General features: G+C 41.0%; 1 protein-coding gene across 1 annotated transcript; it reads right to left on the bottom strand.

Annotated features, from left to right (window-relative positions):
- Positions 1–22,413: 22,413 nt before the first annotated feature.
- Positions 22,414–23,129, bottom strand: LOC133805648 (uncharacterized). Its single transcript, XM_062243819.1, has 2 exons — positions 23,105–23,129; positions 22,414–22,778 (listed from the first exon to the last, which is right to left on the bottom strand). Exons 1-2 carry the CDS (start codon positions 23,127–23,129, stop codon positions 22,414–22,416), a joined length of 390 nt encoding a protein of 129 aa, XP_062099803.1.
- Between the last annotated feature and the right edge of the window lie 367 nt (positions 23,130–23,496).

Raw genomic sequence — 23,496 nt, 5'->3', positions numbered from 1 at the left:
TGGGGGATTTTACCGTTTTGGCCTCGGGGACAATTCCGGCACCCCGAGCCTTGGGATTAGCTTAATAAGTAAGACAAGAGTTAGGAAGCCTTTAGGGAAAAATAAACCGACCTAATCTCTTACTTAGCTGGTTACTCTCACTCTCACTCTCAAGAAAAACAAAGGGAACTAAATTAGAAGCACTTAAGGGAATTGGGGATTGGAGCTGAAGAATTGCTGGGAGTTTAGTGAGATTCTAGAGTAAATCTTGAGGCTTAGCTCAGTGAATAAACCAGGACTAAATCAAGACTAAGGTAAGGGTTAATCCATCTGTTTTTCTGAAATTCAACCTTAAGTTTCAGCTGGATTATTGAGGGTGTTGTTCAATTGATGATTAGGGTGGAATTGAGCAGGGGAATCCTTGGAATCTGCTGAGTTTTGGCTAAGGGAGGAGTTCAATCAAGAAGGTAAGCTTTGTTTCATGAATTTATGGTTTGAGTTTGAGTTTTGACTGGTTATAACATGGTGTTTGTGTTCTTAGAGTCTCAAGGGTTGGAGGTGAATCTTCTATGGTTTATTGAGCTAAATTTCTGTTGAAATTGTGTGGCATGAGTTGGGGATATGTTGGGTGTTGAAGTAGGAAGCTTAGGGGTGGTTTTGGTTGAGGTTTTAGGCTTTAAAATGATGGGTTTTCTGGGCACGAAGGGAAGGGACGCTGCTCTGTTCTAGAGCGTTGCGGCCCTAGGATGAAAAAGGGCCAAGGAGGCTCGGCCATGGGAGGGCGCTGCGGCGCCCAAAGAAAGGGTCGCGGCGCGTGTTTTGTTTAAGATGGCATTGGCTCTGTTTTGAGGCAAGGGCCGCGGCTAAGCTTCAAGGGTCGCAGCCCTTGGTTGCACACATGAGCTTTTGAGGGTTTTAGGCACGGGAAAGTGGTCTAGTATGCTCGAGATTGATTTCACCACCGTGCTTGGTGGAATTTGGAGTCCTAGGAGTCAGATTTGTAACTAGAAACCTATATTCGAGTATTAATGGACCCCTATACTTTGGTTGTGACTAGGTGATAAAGGCTTAGGCTCGGGAACGGATCGTGCTTGAGGGGCGTTGCTCGTAATTCAATAACCGTACAGACTAAAGGTAAGAAAACTACACCCGGTTGAATATTTGAACGGGACTAAGGGCTCCCTAATATAAATGATTGAAAGAACGGTATTATGCCATGTAAATTGTAACCAACGGCCTAAGCGAGCCATGGTTAACTTGTGTAATTAGCACGACTCGGACACGGGTATCCAAGGACAGCTTATTATGCACTGAGCTTGGTTTAAGCGGGCCGGAGTCAGTGGGTCAAACAGCGGGTGCGACCTAAGGTGTCGGCCCTAGTATTTGTGTAAACTGAATGCTGTTGTTGGCTATAGATGAGATTGTTGAATAATCTAATTGTGGTTGAAGTTGTTTGCACCTTGAAATATGCTTATATGCCATGGATTTGCTAACTAAACATGCTTACTAGAATGTCTGTTTGAGATTGTCGTATATATATTGTGTATGTTGTTTTCTTGCTGGGCCTTGGCTCACGGGTGCTGCGTGGTGCAGGTAAAGGTAAAGGTAAGGCCGATTAGCCCTGATTGGAGAGTTCTGCAGGGTGAATGTACATGGCAGGCCGCTCAGCCACCACGGTTGAGGAGATTATAGGGACAAGAGGGCCAGAACCTTGTATTTTGCCGTAGTATGGCTAATATTTACTTTTAACTATTGCGTTTTGTAACCAGCTTTTGAACACTGATGTTTGGGGGATCCCTACTGTAAACTGTTTATAACTTATAAAACGTGTCTTTTGAGACCAAAATGTCTTTTAACCCTAGAACACTTAAACTAATGACACATTTTTAAATTGATGACTTGATTAGCAAGTCTTGCACTTTATAAGTACACAGTGTAGCGGTCCTGGCTATCCAGGGCGTTACATAGGATACCTGGGATATCCTCACGGTGTAGACCGCGAACCCAGGGCCTGGTAAAGCACCTGGGACAGCATGGCCGTATGTGTTTCGCCTGTTGGCGGCTTGATTATATGTTGAATGATAGATAAGCATATGCGATTTGCTTGTGTGCATTTTCATGCTGGGCTTTGGCTCACGGGTGCTCTATGGTGCAACTAAGGGCAAGGGAAAAGTCGACCAGCCATGAGTACGGAGAGCATGAAGCGACGCGTACATGTTTGGCCTGCCTGGCTGCCACGGCCAGGGGTATTTTTGGGAGATGTTTGTATTAAACCTAAATTTTTTCGTTTAGGCGACTTTAGTTATATTTTTTAGTTGTAAATATTTCTATAAAGTATTTTGGGATCCCAAATGTTTAACGCTTTATAATATTCAATGAATGGAATTATTTTCAAAGTATGTGACTTCTTTTATGGTTTAACTACACTTTTGCCTTAAAACCCCAATTATCGAGTTAATTGCAAGTTTTAAACTCACTTAGTGACGACTCTAGGGAAGTAGGGCGTTACAACTTGGTATCAGAGCGAGCCAAGGTTTATGGTTTCTGGAGATTGATCGAACATGTACGCTCGCTGTCTGTGACAAGCTCGACTTAGGGTTGGTTGGTAATGATTGAATTATATGCTTGAATATGTGTTTAGCTGCCATGTTTGCCTGCTTATTTTATATAGAGCATGATGAATGAGTTAACATATGCATGGTGCCAGGGCATGGCCTGTTGAGTGTTATATGCTATATGTATGTGATGTGGATTGTTGTTTATGTTGGTTGATGTGATTGGGAGGTGGTTTTGGATGTTGTTATCATGCCTGATGAGCGGCGTCGTTGATTGCAGGCATATTGTCGAGATGCCTCGACAATCATCGAGACTCCGCGCTAGTAGGGCCGAGGATGACAACCAGGGTCAAGACCATCCACCTGCCCCACAGAATTGGCAACAGATGTTTGCCGAAATGGGAGCGAGATTGCAACGAACTAAGGAAGAACTTCGACAATTGAGGCAACAGGCCACTCCTCAGGCCACTAGGTTGTCAGTTCAATAGGTTGTGGCGCCAGTGCCAGTTCAGCCTGTTATGGAGAACATGTGGGAACCTTTGTATGAGAGGTTCAGGAAGCAGCATCGTCCCACCATCGAGGGTGGACCAGACCCACTGCGGCAGAGCAGTGGATGAATATGATTTCCTCCATCTTGGATTTTATGAGGGTGGAAGGGAACGAGAGGGTAGCTTATGCCAGCTACATGTTTAGAGAATATGCCCGCATCTGGTGGGATGTAGTGACTCAGAGGAGGAATGTGGCAGTTATGACTTGGGAAGAGTTCAAAAACATCTTTAACGAGAAATACTACAATGTTGCAGTCCGAGTGCGAAGGTTGACGAGTTCATCAACCTGACTCAGAATCAGTTGAAAGTTACTGAGTACGCATTGAGATTTGACCGGTTGGCGAAGTTTTCACCAGATTTAGTGCCGACGGATGCGGCAAGAAGGGATAGATTTGTGTGGGGGTTGAATGTTATGATAGCCTGTGATGTGAAGATTACTTTGGATCTAGAGACTACTAATTATGCCCAGGTCGTGGACAAGGCCCTTACAGCTGAGGGGACCGAGGATCAGATATGGAGAGAGAGCGCTGTTAGGCGTGATGCTAGGAGGACGGTGCCTCCTTTTATTGGATCTAGCCGGGGTAGTGGCTTCAGTGAGCAGAAGAGAAAGGCCTCAGATTCTTTTGTTCCTCCTAGCTCGGATAGGAAGGCACGGGGTGCTTTTAGTGGCTGTCAAGGCGGAAGTGACAACTGGAAGAGTTTTCCAGTGTGTCCTCGGTGCAGACAACGACATCAGGGGGAGTGCAGGATCAGGGCCTACTTTATCTGTGGGAGTGTCAATCATCTGAAGAAGGACTACCCATAAGCTAGGAAAAAGGAGCCGAAGCAAGGCGGCAGTCTCGCTCTTGCCAGAGTGTTCACCTTAACTCAGACTGAGGCGGAGGCTAGCCCCTCGGTTGTGACAGGTCAGATTTCTGGTGCTGAGTCTTCTTATACTGCATTGATTGGTTTAGGAGTTACTCATTTATTTGTGTCTACTAGAGTGATAGATCAGCTGTGTAGACCTAGTGTTCTGTATGCTAGGGGTTTTCAGACTTTGTTGCCAACTGGGGAACTGGTAGTCTCTAGGAGATGGATTAGAGTATTTCCAGTAAAGATAGATGGTAGGGAGTTGTCTGTTGATCTGATTGAGCTAGTGATGGATGACTTCGATATGATCCTAGGGATGGATTGGTTATCGAAGTATGGGACGATGATTGACTGCAAGCGCGGGATGGTGACTTTTGAACCAGAAGGGGAGGTACCCTTTGTATTTGTGGGGACAGTTAGTGGACCACGAGTACCTATGATTTTAGCACTGAAGGCTAGAGACTTGATGTGGGAAGGTTGCATAGAATTGCTAGCGAACATTGTGGATACACCTAGAGTTGTGTCGGTTGGACCGGGTGAGACCAGATTGGTATGTGAGTTTCTAGATTTATTTCCAGCAAACCTGCCAGGGTTGCCACTGCAGCGGAAGATTGAGTTTGTCATAGAGTTGGCGCCAGGGGCAGAGCCAGTATTGAGGACACCTTACAGAATGGCTCTGGCGGAGTTGAAGATTCAGTTGTAGGAGTTATTGGATTTGGGGTTCATCAGACCGAGTTTCTCGCCATGGGGTGCTCCAGTGTTGTTCGTCAAGAAGAATGATGGATCTCTTAGGATGTGTATTGACTACAGGGAGTTGAACAAGTTGACCATTAAGAATAAATTCCCACTGCCTAGGATCGATGATTTATTTGACCAACTACAGGGAAAACAGTGTTTTCCAAGATTGATCTCCAGTCAGGTTACCGTCAGTTAAGGATTAAAGAAGAGGACATACCAAAGACCGCTTTGCGCACGAGGTATGGACACTATGAATTCCTAGTTATGTCCTTTGGATTAACCAATGCCCTACCATCTTTTTATGGACATGATGAATAGGGTTTTCAAGGACTACTTGGACAAGTTCATGATTGTGTTTATCGACGACATTCTGGTGTACTCTCAGTCAGAGACAGAGCATGAGCAACATCTACGTTTGGTATTGCAGTGGTTGAGGGAGCATAGGTTATATGCTAAGTTCAGCAAGTGTGATTTTGGCTACCGCAAGTCACGTTTTTGGGCCATATTGTCAGTAAGGAGAGGATTATAGTTGACCCAAGTAAGATTGAGGCAGTGAGGGATTGGCCTAGACCGAGTAGTGTTTCTGAAGTTAGGAGTTTTCTGGGATTGGCAGGGTATTTTCAGCGGTTTGTTGAGGGGTTCTCTAGGATAGCTACACCATTGACAGAATTGACAAGGAAGAAGACTAAGTATGCATGGACAGACAGGTGTGAGAATAGTTTCAAGGAACTGAAGCAGCGACTGATCACCGCACTAGTGTTGAGTCTGCCGACGGACAATGAGAAGTTTGTGGTTTACTGTGATGCTTCCAGACAGGGTTTAGGGTGTGTGTTGATGCAAGCTGGAAATGTGATAGCCTATGCATCAAGACAGTTAAAGGAGTATGAGCAGAGATATCCCACGAATGATTTGGAGTTGGCAGCGGTGGTATTTGCACTTAAGGTTTAGAGACATTATCTGTATGGTGAGAAGTGCGAGATATACACCGACCATAAGAGTTTGAAGTACTTCTTTACTCAGAAGCATCTGAATATGCGCCAGAGACAGTGTGTAACGCCCTACTACCTTAGAGCCGTTACTAAGTGAGTTTTACGAGGAATTGTGCAATTAACTCGCTAACCGAGGTTTTTAAAACAAAAGTGTGACTAAGCAAAAGTTAAGGCTGTAATCTTTTGAAAATGCTTTACTTTGTTGAAAACTTCAAGTATCTATCATTTGGGATCCCAAAATAAGGTTTGCAAAATATTTACAAGTTAAAATAAGTTTACAGCTGATTGACTATCAAAATTACAGGTTAATACAACCATTTTTAAAAATGCCCCCAACCAAAGCAGTCGGGCAAGCCAAACATGTACGCGCCGCTTCATGCTCTCCGTACTCATGGCTGGTTGACTTTATCTTTGCCCTTACCTGCAACACAGAGCACCCGTGAGCCGAAGCCCAGCAAGAAAACTCAAACAGCACATAGCATATGCATAATATATAATCAACCTATCAGATAATCCACAGATAACCAAGTAGGCCATCAGACTAAACAAACACGGTCATGCCGTTCTAGAAGCATTACCCAAGTCTGGTATCTCGGTCCTCACAGTAAGGATATCCCAAGTATCCATTGGGGTCCCACCCTGACTATAAGCATTCCACATGCTAAGTGTTACTTCCGGCCCTGCTGCAGTTCTCGGCCTTTCGCTGTTCTCGGCTCCGTTGCCGTTCTCGGCTCCTTGCCGCTTTCGACACCTTTGCCGTTCTCAGCTCCTTTGCTGTTCTCGACACCTTTGCTGTTCTCGGCTCATTTTCCGTTCTCGACACCTTTTCCGTTCTCGGCTCCTTTGCCGTTCTCGACACCTTTGCCGTTCTCGACACCTTTGCCGTTTTCGGCTCCTTTGCCGTTCTCGGCACCTTTGTCGTTCTCTCTACTATAATCACATATAGTACAATTCAAATAACATTCAAACATATAACAATTCAATCAAAACTATACCATAACATGTAATACAATTTAGGGTCGTGCCCTGCATTAACACTATGGGTCCATGCCCTGTCCTACGGGTGCTACAGTTTTCTTACCTGTATCCCGAGCTTCACAGTGCACCAAAGTCACGAGCACGGTCCTCTAACTTGAGCCTCGCCGAAACCCTAGTCACAACACATATAAAACACTCTTTAATACTAACCAATTCCAAAACCACTTTCCGGAACCAATCCCGTACTCTCGGGACCTCCAAATTCCTAAAACAATGCATCAGAAACATCCCTCGAGCCCCCGGAACAAATGCCCAAAAATGCAAAATTTCCCATCCTGAAAATAGCCTAGCGCCGCGGCGCTACCCGCAAGGGCTGCGGTGCCTAGAGAAGTCAGAAAGTTCCCCCCCTGACTCAGCCTCGCGCCGCGGCGCCGAAGAACAGGGCCGCAGCTCCCCTATGCGAACCCAGAAATTCTGGGTTTTTCTCCTGCAATTCCATCATCCAAAACACCTCTAAACCAACCCAAACACATATCTAAACCCCAAAACCAATTTGAAACCTCAAATGAACCATCTAACAACCTATACACACTAGCATCAAGATCATACACACAATCATACTCAAAATCCACCCATTTGATTTCAACTTCAGAAATTTAAACCCATAAACCAAAAACTTAAACCATGCTTCAAATTTCTTAAACCACAACAGGAACAAATCTTAAAATTGCATAGAATCCTTACCTCAAGTGGAGAATTCACCCTTAAGCTTCCTTGATTCATCTCCTAAGTCTCCAAATTTCAGCTCCTTCTACTCGTCTTCTTCTTCTTCTTCTTCTTGCCCTAGGTTTCCTTCTAGCTTTTCTTCTCTCAATTTTTAACAAAACCACCAAATGGCTAAGTGCTAAACCGTGCACCCCTTTTTCCCAGCTGAAAATTATCTAATCCCCTGCCAAATGACCATTTTACCCCTCATAGAAAACCTTTCCTAACTAAACCTTCAAGGGCACTCTAGTCCTTTCTCCTATATTACAATTTTACCATTTTCCATCTAAACTTGTTACTCTCAGCAGTTACTAATGGTTACACAGGTTACTCAATCACCAATAACCACTAATTCTCAACTCAAACATGAAATTCTCAAAGTACCCCTAGGCTCCTCCTGAGCCGGGTATAAAAATCCTGTTGTGACTTTTAAGTTAACTAGCTCTCTAGGACCGTCTTGGCACGTGCATCACAATAATATCACCACACTCACGTGGTACAAATCACATAATACAATTATCACATTTATGCCCTCAGCGGGCTAAAATTACCAATTTACCCTTATCATACAAACGAGGTTCACATGCATATTTATTTCACCTAAACATGCATTCTAACCACATATTCATTAAATTCACATAAATTAATGCAGTATAACAATTATTGCCCTCCAGGCACACTAATCATGGCTCCAAGCCTTATTAGCAAATTTAGGTCGTTACACAGTGGTTGGATTTGGTAAAGGATTATGATTGTGATATCCTATACCATCCTAGGAGGGCATATATAGTGGCTGATGCATTGAGTCGAAAAGACCCTGGACAGTTGTTCAATTCGAGATAGATATCTGATAAGCTAGCTGAGGAGATGACTAGAGCGGGTATAGAGTTGGTGGTTGGTCGGTTAGCCAACATCACTCTTCAGTCTACACTCCTTGAGAGGATCAAGGAGGCGCAAGGGAAGGATTCCCAGTTGAGAGGGCATAGAGAGAATGTCTTAGTCGAAGCGGCTAAGGACTTTTCTATCTCGGAGATGGGATTATTGAAGTACAAAGGTCGGATCTGTGTTTCGATGGATTCTGATGTTCGACGAGAGATCTTGGATTAATCACATACCACTCCCTATTCTTTACATCCAGGTATGAAGAAGATGTACCAAAATTTGAGAGCTTTGTATTGGTGGACGGGCATGAAGAGGGATGTGGTGGATTATGTGGCCAAGTGCTTAACGTGTCAGCAATTTAAGGCTGAACATTAGAGGTCAGTAGGGTTACTGCAGCCTCTAGGCATTCTAGAGTGGAAATGGGAAGATATCACCATGGACTTTGTGGTTGGTTTGCCGAAGACCGTGGGAGAGCATGACTCGGTGTGTGTGATTGTGGATAGGTATACCAAGTCCGCCCACTTTTTACCTGTCAGGACGACTTATACTATGGAGTAGTATGCCGAGTAATATGTGAAGGAAATTGTTCAACTTCATGGGGCTCCGAGGTCGATAGTATTCGACAGGGACCCCACCTTCACCTCCAATTTTTGGGAGAATCTGCAGAAGGCTATGGGCACGCAGTTGCGGTTTAGTACCGTTTATCATACTCAAACAGATGGTTAGTCTGAGAGGACAATTCAGATGCTAGAAGATATGCTACGAGCCTGTGTGCTGGATTTTGGGGGATCTTTGGAGTAAGTATCTCCCTTTAATTGAGTTCTCGTACAATAATAGTTATCAGGCGACTATCGGAGTGGCTCCGTACGAGATGCTATATGGGAGGAAGTGCAAATCACCTACCCATTGGGATGAGACGGGTGAGAGGAGATATTTGAGTCTTGAGATGGTTCAAAGGACCAACGAGGCGATTGAAAAGATTAGAGCTCAAATGCTCGCCTCCCAGAGTCGCCAGAAGAGTTACTCGGACTTGAAACGCAGAAGCATAGAGTTTCAGGTCGGTGACCATGTGTTTCTTAGGGTTTCACCTTTGAGGGGAGTGAAACGGTTTGGTATCTGGGGCAAGCTGAGCCCTAGGTTTGTTGACCCATTTGAGATTCTGGAACGGGTTGGAGAGGTAGCTTATAGATTGGCGATGCCTCCACCTTTATCAGGGGTACATGATGTTTTTCACGTGTCCATGCTCCGGAAGTATGTATCAGATTCGATGCATGTTCTGAGTTATGAGAATTTGGAGCTGGACCAAGATTTATCTTATGAGGAGAAGCTGATTCAGATTCTCGATTGGAAGGATAAAGTTTTGCGGAACAAGACCATCGCATTGGTGAAAGTGTTGTGGAGGAACAACAAGGTTGAAGAGGCGACATGGGAACTTGAATCAGTGATGCGGGAGCGGTATCCTGAGTTGTTCAGGTAATTTCGAGGATGGAGTTTGTGTAAGGAAGGGATAGTTGTAACGTCCCAAATTTGCTAATAAGGCTTAAGACCTTGATTAGCATGCCTAGAGGGCAATAAGTGATTTATTATGTTAATGTGTGAAATTGATGAGTATGTGATTAGAGATGCATGTTTAGGTGAATTAAATATGCATGTGGATCCCGTTTGGTTATTAGGGGCATGTTTGTAATTTTAGCCCGTTGAGGGCATACATGTAATTATTGTGATATATTTGTGATATATCTGTGCTGCACGATCCGAGACAGTCCTAGGGAGCGGTTAGCTAGAAAGTCACAATGGGCTCTAATACCCGACTCGGGGCGAGTCGAGGGGTATTTCGGGCATTAGACATTTTATTGGGTTATCGGGTTATGAAAAATAAATATTTGGAGATATATTTGAAGTTAGAATGTTTAGGAGGGAATAACGGGGAAATTTACTATTTTGCCTCGGGAACGTTTTTTGGTACCCGAGCCTTTGAGGTAACCTTAGAGACTTAAGTTAAGAAGAAACAAAACCAAGGACGCCTTCAGAAACTAAGGAATCGACCCTTTCTCTCTCTCTCTCTCTTGGAGTTCTTTCTCTTTGGAAGCTTGGAGACTTTGATCTATAGGAGGATTTTGGCTTGGAATTGAAGCTGGCTGTGATTGAGGATTAGCTCAAGGCCAAGTTATCGGATTGAGGTAAGGATTCTAGCACTTAATTATCTGAGTTATGTTGAGTTTCCTACTGGTATTTCAAGGTTGTTCATGTGAGCTAGGTGAAGAATCATTCTTGAGTTTTAGATGAGGTTTGGGGTTAAATCTTGTTAGGTTTTGTTGCTGAGACTGTAGTAGAGCCTTTGTGATGATTGACTAGGATTGTTAGGTTGATTTTGGGGTAAATTGGCTTGGGTTTGGTGGAGAAAATGGAGGATTTTTCTGGGTTCGAAGGGTCGGGCTGCGACATTGTTCTTGCTGAGCTGCAGCCCTCTAGAACAATTTGGTGGCCAGGAAGAAGGGCGGGCCATGGCACACCTTGGCTTGGGCCGCGGCGCACATACCCTGTTTTGGGGGATGGGGCTTCTGGTTGAGGCGGGCCGCGGCATGGGTTCATGGGGCCGTGACACTTAGTGTGTTTTAGGGCTTCAAGGAGGTTTTAGGCTCGAGAATCCAAAAGTTAAGGCTCGGGATGGATTTTATCACCCAGATTGATAGAATTCAAGGTCCCGGAGACTAGAATTGCGACCCAAAGCTATTTAATTGATTACTACTTGATGGATGGATGTTGTTGATACGTTGTGACTAGGTTTTCAGCGAGGCTCGGACTAGGTGGCTGTGCTCGGGACATCGGTGCTTGGAAAGCTCGGGACACAGGTAAGAAAATTGTTGTACTCGTAGAGCAGGGCGAGGCCCTATAGTTTGTGTTGCAAGGCACGACCCTATATGATTGTGTTGCAGGGCGTAGCCCCATTGATTTTGTTTATACATGTTTAAGTATTTCTTTAGTTATGCTATGTGTGCATATATGTGAATGAACAGCAAGAAGCTGAGAACGGCAAGGCCGAGTACAGCAAGGGGCCGATAGCAATGTTTAGCACGCGAAGTGCGAGTTGACAAGGTGAGACTCTATAGGAAACCTGGGATATCCTCACGGTGTAGACTGTGAACCCAGGGCCTGGTGAAGCACCTGGGACGGCATGGTCATATGTGTTTCGCCTGTTGGCGGCTTGATCATATGTTGAATGATAGATAAGCATATGCTATTTGCTTGTGTGCATTTTCTTGCTTGGATTCAGCTCACGGGTGCTCTATGGTGCAGGTAAGGGCAAGGGAAAAATCGACCAACCTTGAGTACGGAGAGCGTGAAGCGACGCGTACATGTTTGGCCTGCCTGGCTGCCATGGCCAGGGGTATTTTTGGGAGATGTTTGTATTAAACCTAAATTTTGTCGTTTAGCCGACTTTAGTTATATTTTTGAGTTGTAAATATTTCTAAACAATATTTTGGGATCCCAAATATTTAACGCTTTATAATATTCAATGAATGGAATTATTTTCAAAGGATGTGACTTCTTTTATGGTTTAACTACACTTTTGTCTTAAAACCTCGATTAGCGAGTAAATTGCACATTGTAAACTCACTTAGTAACAGCTCTAAGGAAGTAGGGCGTTACACAACCCTTGCATAAACAACTAATCACAAACTCCTCAAAACAAGTCCTAACATAAACTATTCACAACTCACACTACTAGATTTAGTATGGAAATAAATAACATCAAATGCAAAATAATCACCTGTGAATCAAGCAATAAATTTTTAGTTGCTTTAACATAAAAAAAATCACAGTCAAATCCAGAACCACCATACTTTGACACCAACACCCTCTCATCCTCAAAGTGCATCTTTATTTCATCGTCAGCAGTGCAAAATCTACGACTGTAACTAATTGGAACGTTTTAGTTTTGATTTTAGAATTGAAACGGTTTATTAATGTCATTATGGTTTTTAGTTAAGTGTCAAACATTTTATTTTAAATAATGAAATCTCATGCCTAGTTTTATTTCAATAAATACGTTTTTCTGTCATAAATGTTTATCATTTTAAAACAGACTTTTATAAGTAATATCTCAAGAAATCGAGGCGTTACATCTAGTAGTGTGGTAAGGAATTATGTTTGGCATGTGATCAATAAAATAATATAATCTCCTTATTAGTTCTCAATTTCACTGATGTCACGACGCTTAATAAATAAGCCAGTGAAATTAACCATTACCATTGCTTAATAAATAAGACAATGTAATTTCATTAAACATGCTTAAAAAATTGAGCCAATATGATATCATTGCCATTAGGTTAATAAACTCAAAAGACAATAATCACAAAAATATTGTAACTCCCTAAACTCCAGGGACCGTTACGGTGTGCCTTTTAAACAGTGCTAAACTCACTAATCGAGTCATTTGGCCATAATCGTGTAACTAAGTATGATTAGCAGTTTAGGGATTAAAATTTTTGGTTAAGATATAACGTTTCACTAAAACATTTACTGTATACATTGAGATCCCAAAAATATAATTTAAAGATTCATTACAAGAAAATATTTACAACCAGCCAATCTTAGCGGCAAAACAAGGTTTAACCCTAGTTCCTCTTTCAACCCTCGGCCGTGGCGGTCGAGTAGCCGCATATGTACACATCGTCACCTAAGCTCTCCAACTCATGGATGGTCTAGCTTTTTTTTGCCTTTACCTACACCACATAGCACCCGTGAGCCGAAGCCCAGCAAGAAAACTCAATACTATAAGAATATAACATCAATCGATGACCATAATAATCATCCAGGGCTTTTAGCCCTAAATAGAAAAGTGACAGTTGTAAAAGTCACTAAGGTGGGTTCCGTTCCCACTAGCCATGTGACTATAGAATCACCTGGGCTTTAAAAATAAGTGATCATGTCACTAGCTTAAACAAAATAAGTGATTGATAAGCAAGTCACCAATGCAAACCAACCGAGTGACCATAGATGTAACGACCCAAATTCGCTAATAAGGCTTAAGGGCCTTGATTAGTGTGTCAGGAGGGCATTACTGGAATAATTGTGATTTAGTGAGTAATTATATGTTAAATAATGTTTATATGATAATTGAGTATAATATGTGGTAATATGATATGTGATATGTGTGAGAACCACATTATTATGTGGACAGGTTCGTTGAGCACGACTCAAGACGATTCTAGGGTCAGATAGCGGGAAAAGTCACAATGGGGTTTAAGTTATGACTTTGGAGAAGTCGGGGATGTTATTAGATAGCGGATAGTGAATTGGGTTATCGGGACATGGAAATAAATATATGGAGATATATTTGAGGTTAGAATGTCTAGGCGGGAATAATAGGGGATTTTACCATTTTGGCCTCGGGGACGGTTCCGGCACCCCGAGCCTCGGGATTAACTTAATAGATAAGTTAGACTTGAGGAAGCTTTTAGAAAGCATAAACCGACTAACACTTAGGCTCTCCCTCTCTTACTCACGCTCAAGGAAACACAGGGAAAAACACAAAAGAAACACATAGAGAATCAAAGGGGAAACAAGCTGGAATTCTGTGATTTGAGGTGAGGAATTGAAGGTCTAGCTCAGGGATTTATCAAGCATTAGAACAGGGATTAAAGTGAGTATCAAACTCTATTTTCTGTGGTTGAATTATGAGTTTTTGCTGGGTTTTAGTTAAGTGCTGAAATAAGTTTAGTTGTGGTGTTCTAAGGCAGAATTAAGAGGGGAACTTGGGAGCTTAGCTTGACCACAGCTTGGTGAGGTGATTCAACAATAAAGGTGAGTCTCTACTCCTGGTTTAGAGGTCTTTCATTGAGTTTGATGGCTGGTTTGTGTGTGTTTTAACACTTGGGTTTCAGAAATTGGATGGAAGAGATTGAAGTGTGTTAGGCTGTGTTTTATTGGGAATTATGCTGTTTAGATCATGCTAAAGAGGTTGGGAATTAATTGGTTAAGAGTTGGGGAGTTTTGGGATGGTTTAAGGTAAGGTTTTGAGCTCTAGAATGGTTGAAAAACTGGGTTCAAAGGGGAGGGCCGCGGCTCTGTTCTAGAGCGCCGCGGCCCTAGCATGCAAAGAAGGCAAGGAGGTTCGGCCAAGGGGGCGCGCTGCGGCGCCCAAGGCAAGGGCCGCGGCACGTGTGTGATTCAGTGTAGGGGTAGTTTCTGTTTTGGGGAAGGGCTGGGGCTAGGCTTTGGGGGCCACAGCCCTTGGTTGCACACTTGGGATTTTGAGGGTTTTAAGCAAGGGGGAGTGGTCTTGGGTGCTCGGGTTTGGTTTCACCACCGTGCTTGGTGGAATTAGGAGTCCTGGGAGTTAGTTTTGTAACTGGAAACCTATATTTGATTATTTATGAGACCCTATGCTTTGGTTATGGTTAGGTGATGAAAGCTTAGGCCCGGGAACGAATCGTGCTAGAGGGTCGTTGCTCGTAACTCGATAATCGTACAGACTAAAGGTAAGAAAACTGCACCTGGTTGAATATATCTGACGGGACTAAGGGCTCCCTACTGTAGATGCTTGAAAAGATGGTATTATGTCATACAAGCCTTCTAGTGAACCAACGGCCTAAGGGTGCCAAGGGTCTCACTAGCGCACAGGGCGCGGCTCGGACACTAGTATCCGAGGACAACTTATTATGCACTAAGCTTGGTTTAAGCGGGCCAGAGTCAGTGGGTTAAACATAGGGTGCGGCCTAAGTTGTTGGCCCTGAATATTGTGCGATATGAACGTTATATGAAATAGAATGTGTCTTGGATTGAATTGTATATGCTGGTTATCTATTGTGGAATACCTGATAAGTATACGTGCTTACTGAGCTATTTGCCTGTTGTTATTGTTTGAGCTATCTGTGATGTTTTCTTGCTGGGCCTTGGCTCACGGGTGCTACGTGGTGCAGGTAAAGGCAAGGGCAAGTTAGATCAGCCCTGACTGGAGAGCTCAGCGAGTGGAATGTACATAGCCAGGTGCTCGGCCGCCACGGTTGAGATCTAAGCAAGGACATGGAACCTGACGACTGTCTGTTTTGGCCTTAGTATGGCTAGTGGTTCTTCATGTATTTTTGGGAGTCTGTAAACTTTCTTTTAACTTCGTTTTTGTATGGGATCCCATGTTACTACAGTTTATATATATGAAATGAGTCTTTTGAGACCAAAACCTTTTTAACCTTAGCTCTTACATGTTTAGCGACACGATTTCAAATTAATGACTTGATTAGCGAGTCTTGCACCTTTATAAGTATACAGTGTAGCGGTCTTGGCTATCCAGGGCATTACAATAGAGTCACTACTGTGGGTTTCGCATCCTCTAGCCATGTGATGATACGGTCACCTGGGCCTTCTGGCCCCGACTCTGAGTAACTAGTCATAGAACTAGGCAAGCGCTTTTAGTTTTCATCGAACTTAAGGTCGGTTCGGCATTAATGCTCATAATGAGTCATCCAATGCAGAAGTAGATTAGATCTAATCTTTCATTGGCTCTGCGTTCTTGATGTTTATTCCATTCCTAACTCTTAAGTCAGTAACATACGACCAGTGCTCAATACCGCTGTCAAACATGACTAGTAAGCCACAACTTCACAGACAGTCTGACACCATTGCCAATTCTGACTAGTAAGTCAGTGCCACGCACAAGTAAGCAATGCTACCATGCATATATCATATGTCAAATATCCGAATATAGGGCATTCAACATGCTTACTTAACAATTGCTAGCATAATTAGGATCATGCACAAACATAGAAACTCAAGCTCTGATCAATCTCATATTTAACATTCATGGCATGCCCTAACCACATATTTCTCGTGCATCACATTTAAACACTCAACATGCCTTAATAATAACCATGCATGTCATATATATAGGGTGCAGTTTTCTTACCTTTGGTCCAAGCATAAGTTACCAATAAACGAACCACAAGCACGATCCTGATTCCAAGCCTCTAGTGAAAACCTAGTCACAACCATAATATAAAACCTCATCAAAATGAGTAAATAAATACTTCCAAACCCAACCCAAGCCTCTGGGACGTCAAATCCCACTCAACTAGGTAGTAGGATCGATCCCAGGCCCTTAGAGTTAAGTTCCCACGACTAAAACACAATTCTGGAAAAATTTTCCCTTAAGTGTCGCGGCCCTCCAGACACCATGCTGCAGCACGCCCCCTAGACAGAGCCCTCCTCCTTCTTCTTCAAGCTTGGGCTGTGGCGCCCTAGAACAGGGCCGCAACCCAACCACGAACCAGTCATTTTTCCTCATTTTTCTCCTTTTTAAAACCTTCCAAAAACCTATCCAAATATCTCCAAATGCAAAAATCAAAGTTCCCAAACATCCCCATGATCCAAAACCAACAAAACCCAAGCTTCAATTCAATCAAAAACTCATCAAAACACAAAGTCCAATTCAAGCTTAAAAACTTTAAAAACTTAGAACTTAAAACTTGAATTACCTCCAACTGAGTTGTTTCCCAACTAAATCCCTCAACTAATAAGCTTATAATCTTCCCTAGGATCGCTATGCCTCGATCCTTGCTTGAATCCGAGTCCTAGAACTCAAGTTTTCTTCAAAAATGCGATCGGGAGACAAAAATGGAACCTTGAAGGAGAGAGAACGTTCTGAATGTTCTTTTTATTTCTTAACAGGTTACTTCAAGCTTAAGTAGCCGCAAACAAATCTTAATGCTTGGGGTCCCAAAAACGTCCCCGGGGGCAAAATAGTCAAAACCTCCATAATTTCCCCCTGATCTTACTAACTCCCAATTTATCATCAAATTCTTATTCCCATTACCCAATAACCCGGTAATGCTAAATACCCCTTGAATCACTCCGAGTCAAGTATAAATCCCGTTGTGACTTTCCCACTAGCTTACGTCCTAGGATCGTCTCGTGTTGAGTTACCCTAGCATAACCAAATAATAATGAAGCATCACACACATATCACATATATGTCAAATATGCCTGAAATGACCAAAATATGAAAATCCCCCAATTAATCAGAAATGGGTTCACATGCATATATAATACACCTAAACATGCATATAATCATTTAATAATATAATAAATCAATTATGGCCCTCCCAATCTCCTAATTAAGGTCCTAAACCTTATTAGAAAATTTGGGGCATTACAAATATGAACCAAATGTTTTCAATCATTCTTGAGAATATAACAAAACATATTTAAAAACATAACCATTCAATAACCAAATATTGAAACACAAAATGTAGTTCATAACTTCAATTAGAAAATTACAAATAATCATAATTTCTAACAGCCAAAAGAAACATAATAGAAAACTCCGACTAACCGAAAAGATCAAAAGATTCTAAAATGCCCATATCAACAACATGTTTATTAAACAATGAGGCACTTAATCCTTTGGTGAGAGGATCTGTTAACATCAAATTTTTCTTGCAATTTTCTATAACAATGTCTCCTTTCTTAACTAAGTCTCTGAAAGTAAGATACTTTATCTCCATATGCTTTGAAGCACTAGTGATCTTGTTATTCTTTGAAAAGAAAATGACAACACTATTATCACAATAGATCAACATAGATAAGGAAATAGAATCAACTACTCGTATCTCTGAAATCAAATTCTTTAACCACAAAGATTGTAAAGAGGCCTCATAACATGCTCCAAACTCAGCATACATAGTAGATGATGTAATCAAAGTCTATTTAACATTTTTCCAAGAAATAGCTACACCAGTGAAAGTGAAAATATATCCAAAAGTTGACTTTAAATCATCCACAAAACCACCAAAATCTGAATCAGAATAACCAACAACTTAGAGACTCTCAACATGCTTGTACACAAGCATAAAATTCTTGGTTCTTTGCAAATATATCATAACTTTCTTGGCTGCCACCCAATGATCATGTCTAGGATCAGATAAATATCTCCCAAGAACATTGACAAAAAAAGCAATATCAGGTCTAGTGCAAACCTGAGCATACATCAAACTCCCTACTACACTTGCATATTGGATGTTTTTCATTGCTTCTCTCTCTAAGTCGTTCTTAGGACATTGTTGCTTACTAAACTTGTCCCCTTTCAGATTAGGGACAGAACCAGACTTACATAGATTCATGTTGAACCTTTTGAGCACACGATTAATGTAAGCTTCTTGAAATAAGCCAAGAACTTTTCGATTCCTATCACGATGAATCTCAATCCCCAAAACAAAAGATGTTGCTCCAAGATCCTTCATATCAATGTTCGTAGACATGAATAGTTTGGTCTCATTTAGTAATGTCAAATCACTACTCGCAAGTAAAATGTCGTCCACATAAAGAACAAGAAAGATATAACGACTCCCATTGATCTTCATATAAATACATCGATCAAACTTGTTCTCTATGAAACCAAACAATGCCACAACCTTATAAACTTCAAGTACCATTGAAGAGATGCCTGTTTGAGACCATAAATAGATCGTTTCAATTTTCAGACCAAATTCTCCTTTCCACTTTCCTTGAAACCTTCAGGTTGAGACATATAAACTTGCTCACTTAATTCTCCATTCAGAAAAGCAGTTTTTACATCCATTTGATGCAACTCTAAATCAAAATGTGCTACTAAAGCCATAATAATCCTAAGTGAATCTTTAGTAGAATAGGCGAGAATGTTTTACCTTCTCTTTGAGTAAATCCTTTTGCCACTAAATGTGCCTTATACCTTTCAATATGACCCTTATTGTCCTTTTTGGTTTTGAAAATCCACTTACAACCTATTGGTTTAAAACCAACTGGTAATTCAACCAACTCCCATACATCATTATTCTTCACGGACTCAATCTCATCATTCATAGCTTTTATCCATTTAGAAGATTGTGGACTATTAACAGCTTCACTATAAGTCATAGGATCCACAAAATGACCAATATCATATTCTCATTCTCCAAGGTATACTAAATAATCATTAGATATCGCTGACCTCTTTTCCCTTTGAGATCTTCTTGGAGGAAGTATTTATGGAATAGCTTCTATTTGTTTATCATAATTTTGAATGACATCTTCCACAATTGGAATTTCTTTAATAACAGGACCCTCATCCATAACAGGAGCAGTATGCTTGTCAGCAATAGGAGCATTATCATTAGGGGTAGGGATAGGATCACTATAATAATCATCTATTGAAAAAGATACAGGAATAAAAATTCATTCAGATGACTCCCCCGTTTCAAGAGATGGAGTAGGAATGTTTTCAGCAACATCAAATTCCTAAAATTTTGCAGTCCGAGATTCAACAATTCTAGTACCTCGAGTAGGACAGTAAAAACGATAGCCTTTGGAGTGACTTGGATAACCAACGAAAAAACATTGGGGTGTTCTGGGATCTAACCTTTTTAGATTAGGATCATAAATCATTAATTCAGCTGGACAACCCCATACGCAAAGATGATTCAAACTAGCCTTTCTACCAATCCACAACTCGAAAGGAGTTTTGGGTACAAATTTACAGGGGGACAAATGTTATCCCTAAAAAATACAAGGATGATGTGGCGAATGAGAATGAAACACGTGCAATAACCAATCAGGGAAAAACGAAAAAGTATTGAGAAAATACCGATGGGCAAAACAGATAGGTCCAGGGCCTAGGAAAGTCGACCAAGCCTAAACCCCCTAGGGGTGGTCGGCCTGACCCCTACCTCTAGGGGTGGTCGGCCTAAGCAGGCCCAAGGGCCTAGAAGTGGTCGGTCTGACCCCCTACCCTAGGGGTGGTCGACCCAAGCATGCACAAGGACCCCAAGGGGTGGTCAACCTGACCCCAACCCCTAGGGTAGTCGGCCCCAATCTGCCTAAGGACCCCTAGGGGCGGTCGGCCTGACCTCAACCCCTAGGGTGGTCGGTTTAAGCAAGCCCAAGAGCCACCTGGGTGGTCGGCCTAAACCCCCAAGTACACTTCATTGAGAAATAATCACTCTCGTTCAAACTGAGATAAGTAGGCCTAGCACCCCGAAGGTCAATAGGCCTAGCACCCAGAGGATCAACAGGTCCAGCATCCAGATGGTCGCAGGTCCAACACCCAAGCTTTAGTCGTCGGGCCTAGCACCTAAGTCTCATATACCGACAAAGACTTAACATTTTCTCATAAGTTTCAATTGTGCATTGTCTGCCACGATCTAAAGAAACAATGAGAAGACCCACGATCTCATGATCATGGGGAGGTGGACAAGTATCTCCACTACCTAATAATCGTGTGCCAAACCATGATCCCAGTATGACTGGTCATGTAACAACCCCTGGATACTATAAATAAATGACCCAGGGCTTCATTTAAAGGGACTTTTTTTTTCTCTCTTTTCTGGATCTGATCTCTTTCTCTGGAATTTTGGGAGAAAAATCTTACTGACGACTGAACTCACCAATTTGTACTTGTAATTGTCAAGTGACTCAATACTAAAAGCTAAGTGGATTAGGTTATTACTGTTCATCTGAACAGGGCTGAACTACTATAAAATTCATGTGTGTTTATTTAAGATAATCATACTCTGTCATTTATTTCATTCAAAAGGTGTCGTATACTGTACATATGACTGTTGGCCAATTTCACAGGTCAACAAACACAATTCAAGGTATAAGTAGCAGTCATGATTGCTTCACCTTATAAGAACTCTGGCATATTAGATCTACTCATCATGCTTCTAATCATATCCATCAAAGTGCGCTTTTGTCTTTTTGCAACTCCATTTTTTTCAGGGGTACCAGGAATGCTATATTGAGCAACTATACCATTATCTTGTAAATACTTAGCAAAATGCCCCATGTTTTGTCCAGATTCGGTATACCTGCCATAATATTCCCCTCCACGATCCGAATGCACAATCTTAATGACTTTCCCTAATTGTTTCTCAACCACACTTCAAATTTTTTTGAACTTATCAAGAGCATTTTATTTTTCTTTAATCAAGTAAGTGAACCCATATCAAGAAAAATCATCAATGAAGGCGAGAAAATACTTGTTTCTTGATAACAAAGTAGAATAAGGCCCACTAATGTTGATATGTATAATATCTAATAAAGATTGGCTACGGTTGGCAGTCTTTTTCCTTGTTTTGGTTAACTTTCCTCGAGCACAATCAACACAAGTATCACAATCAAAAGCATCAAGAGAAGGAAGAATATCAGCCTTATTTAATCAACAACTCTTTTTTTTGGGAAATATGACCTGACCTTTTGTGCCATAGAAATAAAGATTTTTTCCTTAATATAAGATCTCTTAGCCACATTATTCTCAAGATTGAAAGAGAAATTTTAAAAAGCCAATGATGACTTGTAAAGACCGACAGAATAAAAACAATTTCCAATAACTCGGGAGTCAAACATAATGTCAACCTTATTATTCGCAAAAAGAAAAGAATATCCTTGTTTATCCAATAGCGGAAGCAAAACTAAATTTCTCTTAAAAGTAGGAGCATAAAAAGTATTGAACAAAACAATCTTAAAACTAGAGTGTAATTTAAGAATAAATGCGCCAACATAGCAAACTTCAACTCTAACATCGTTTCGCACTTTAAGCTTTGACTCCCTCGCATTTGGCTTCTTGAGATCCCTTAGCCCCTGCAAAGTAGTAGAAACATGAATTGTAGCACCACTATCTAACCACCAAGAGTCAATAGGAGCATGAACTCGATTAGATTCAAAACAAACACAAGCTAAATGTCTGCCTTGTTTTGCTTTCTTCTTTTCTAACCAAGTCTTAAATTTGAGACAGTCAGTCCTCCTATGGCCTAGTTTATCACAGAAGAAATACTTCACATTAGTGTATTTTCATTTGCCATCCTCATTCTTCTGTCAATTCCCATGCTCCTTTCCATTACTAGTTTTCTTAGAAGAATGATTCTTATGATTCATGGATTTTCCTTTTCCTTTTTCAGCTTGCTTTCTTCCTTCAGCAACACACTTAGAAATTAATTCATTGACGCTCCATGTTTGATTATAAGTGTTGTAAGTTGTCTTAATGAGACTAAAAGATGCAGGAAGTGCGTGAAGAGTAAGGTGAATAATGTAAGTATCAGGTAGATGAATTTTATGATCTTTCAACTTGGACTGAACATTTACGATTTTCATAATGAAATCTCTCACTCCCTTAGATTCATCCTACTTTATGGTTGTTATTTCATCCATGAGATGTCGAGCTTCTACATTCTCACCAATGTTACACATTTTTTCCACAACTTTGAAAAACATTTTGGCATCAGTGTCTAGCAAACCACTCAATATATGTTCAGGAATTGATCTCTTCATAGTAATGAGACTAAGATGATTTGACTTTTCCCATTGTGCATAGAGAGTTCTCTGGGTAGTAGTACTTGAATCAGTAGGAGCATCAGGTTTATCTTCTCGCAACCAGAAGTCCAAGTCCATTATTCCCAAACTAAATTCCAGATCTCGTTTCCACTTCTTGTAGTTGGAGGCAGTCAGAATTTGAATGGAGGCATTATTGTTGTTCACAGAAAAAGATACTGGAAATCCAAAATTAAAACTTTATTAAAATATGAGCAATATGTGAGAAAATACATAATGGCGTCAAGATGGTCGTCACAAACTCCCCTTTGGGGTGAGAATATAACACACATATGATCTCCCTTCACGAAGTGTTAAAGAAATAATATATATAAATTAAAAATTTATTACCTTTTGGCAAATAAACACTTAAGAAATATACATTAATTCAAACAAAAAAAACCAATAAATAAACACATAGAAATTACCTTTGGGCAAATAATTTTAAACGTACCAATATATCATTAATACACTTCATGGAAATTTAACTAATATATGTAACTACCTCCTTTAAGCAAGTAACTACACATATTAGTTAATCAAAAGAAAATATTTTCTATAAACCGATGAAATTTTCCGATAAAACAATCATTGAAAATGAATATAATTAAATCACTTTGGTGATGATAATTATAATACTCTCAACCAAATTCCCAAACAAAAAATTTGCTCATAAATATTTTTTGAAATCAAAATAAAGTGTTCACCATAACACATTATTTTGATATTTAAACATTCAAGTTCTTTTTTTTTAGAACAACAAATAATGGAAGAATATGAATAAATATAAAAGAAAAAGTGATGGTGGAGAGTACATCAACTAGATAAGTCAAACTAAGAGAGTGACTATGTCTAATAGATTGAGAAAATATCCAAAGAATTTTCTATGATTTAAAG

This window comes from Humulus lupulus, chromosome X, assembly GCF_963169125.1.
Source record: "Humulus lupulus chromosome X, drHumLupu1.1, whole genome shotgun sequence".
Classification (NCBI taxonomy): domain Eukaryota; kingdom Viridiplantae; phylum Streptophyta; class Magnoliopsida; order Rosales; family Cannabaceae; genus Humulus; species Humulus lupulus.
The sequence above is the reverse complement of the archived record's forward strand: the minus strand, read 5'-3'. Positions and strand labels throughout refer to the sequence as shown.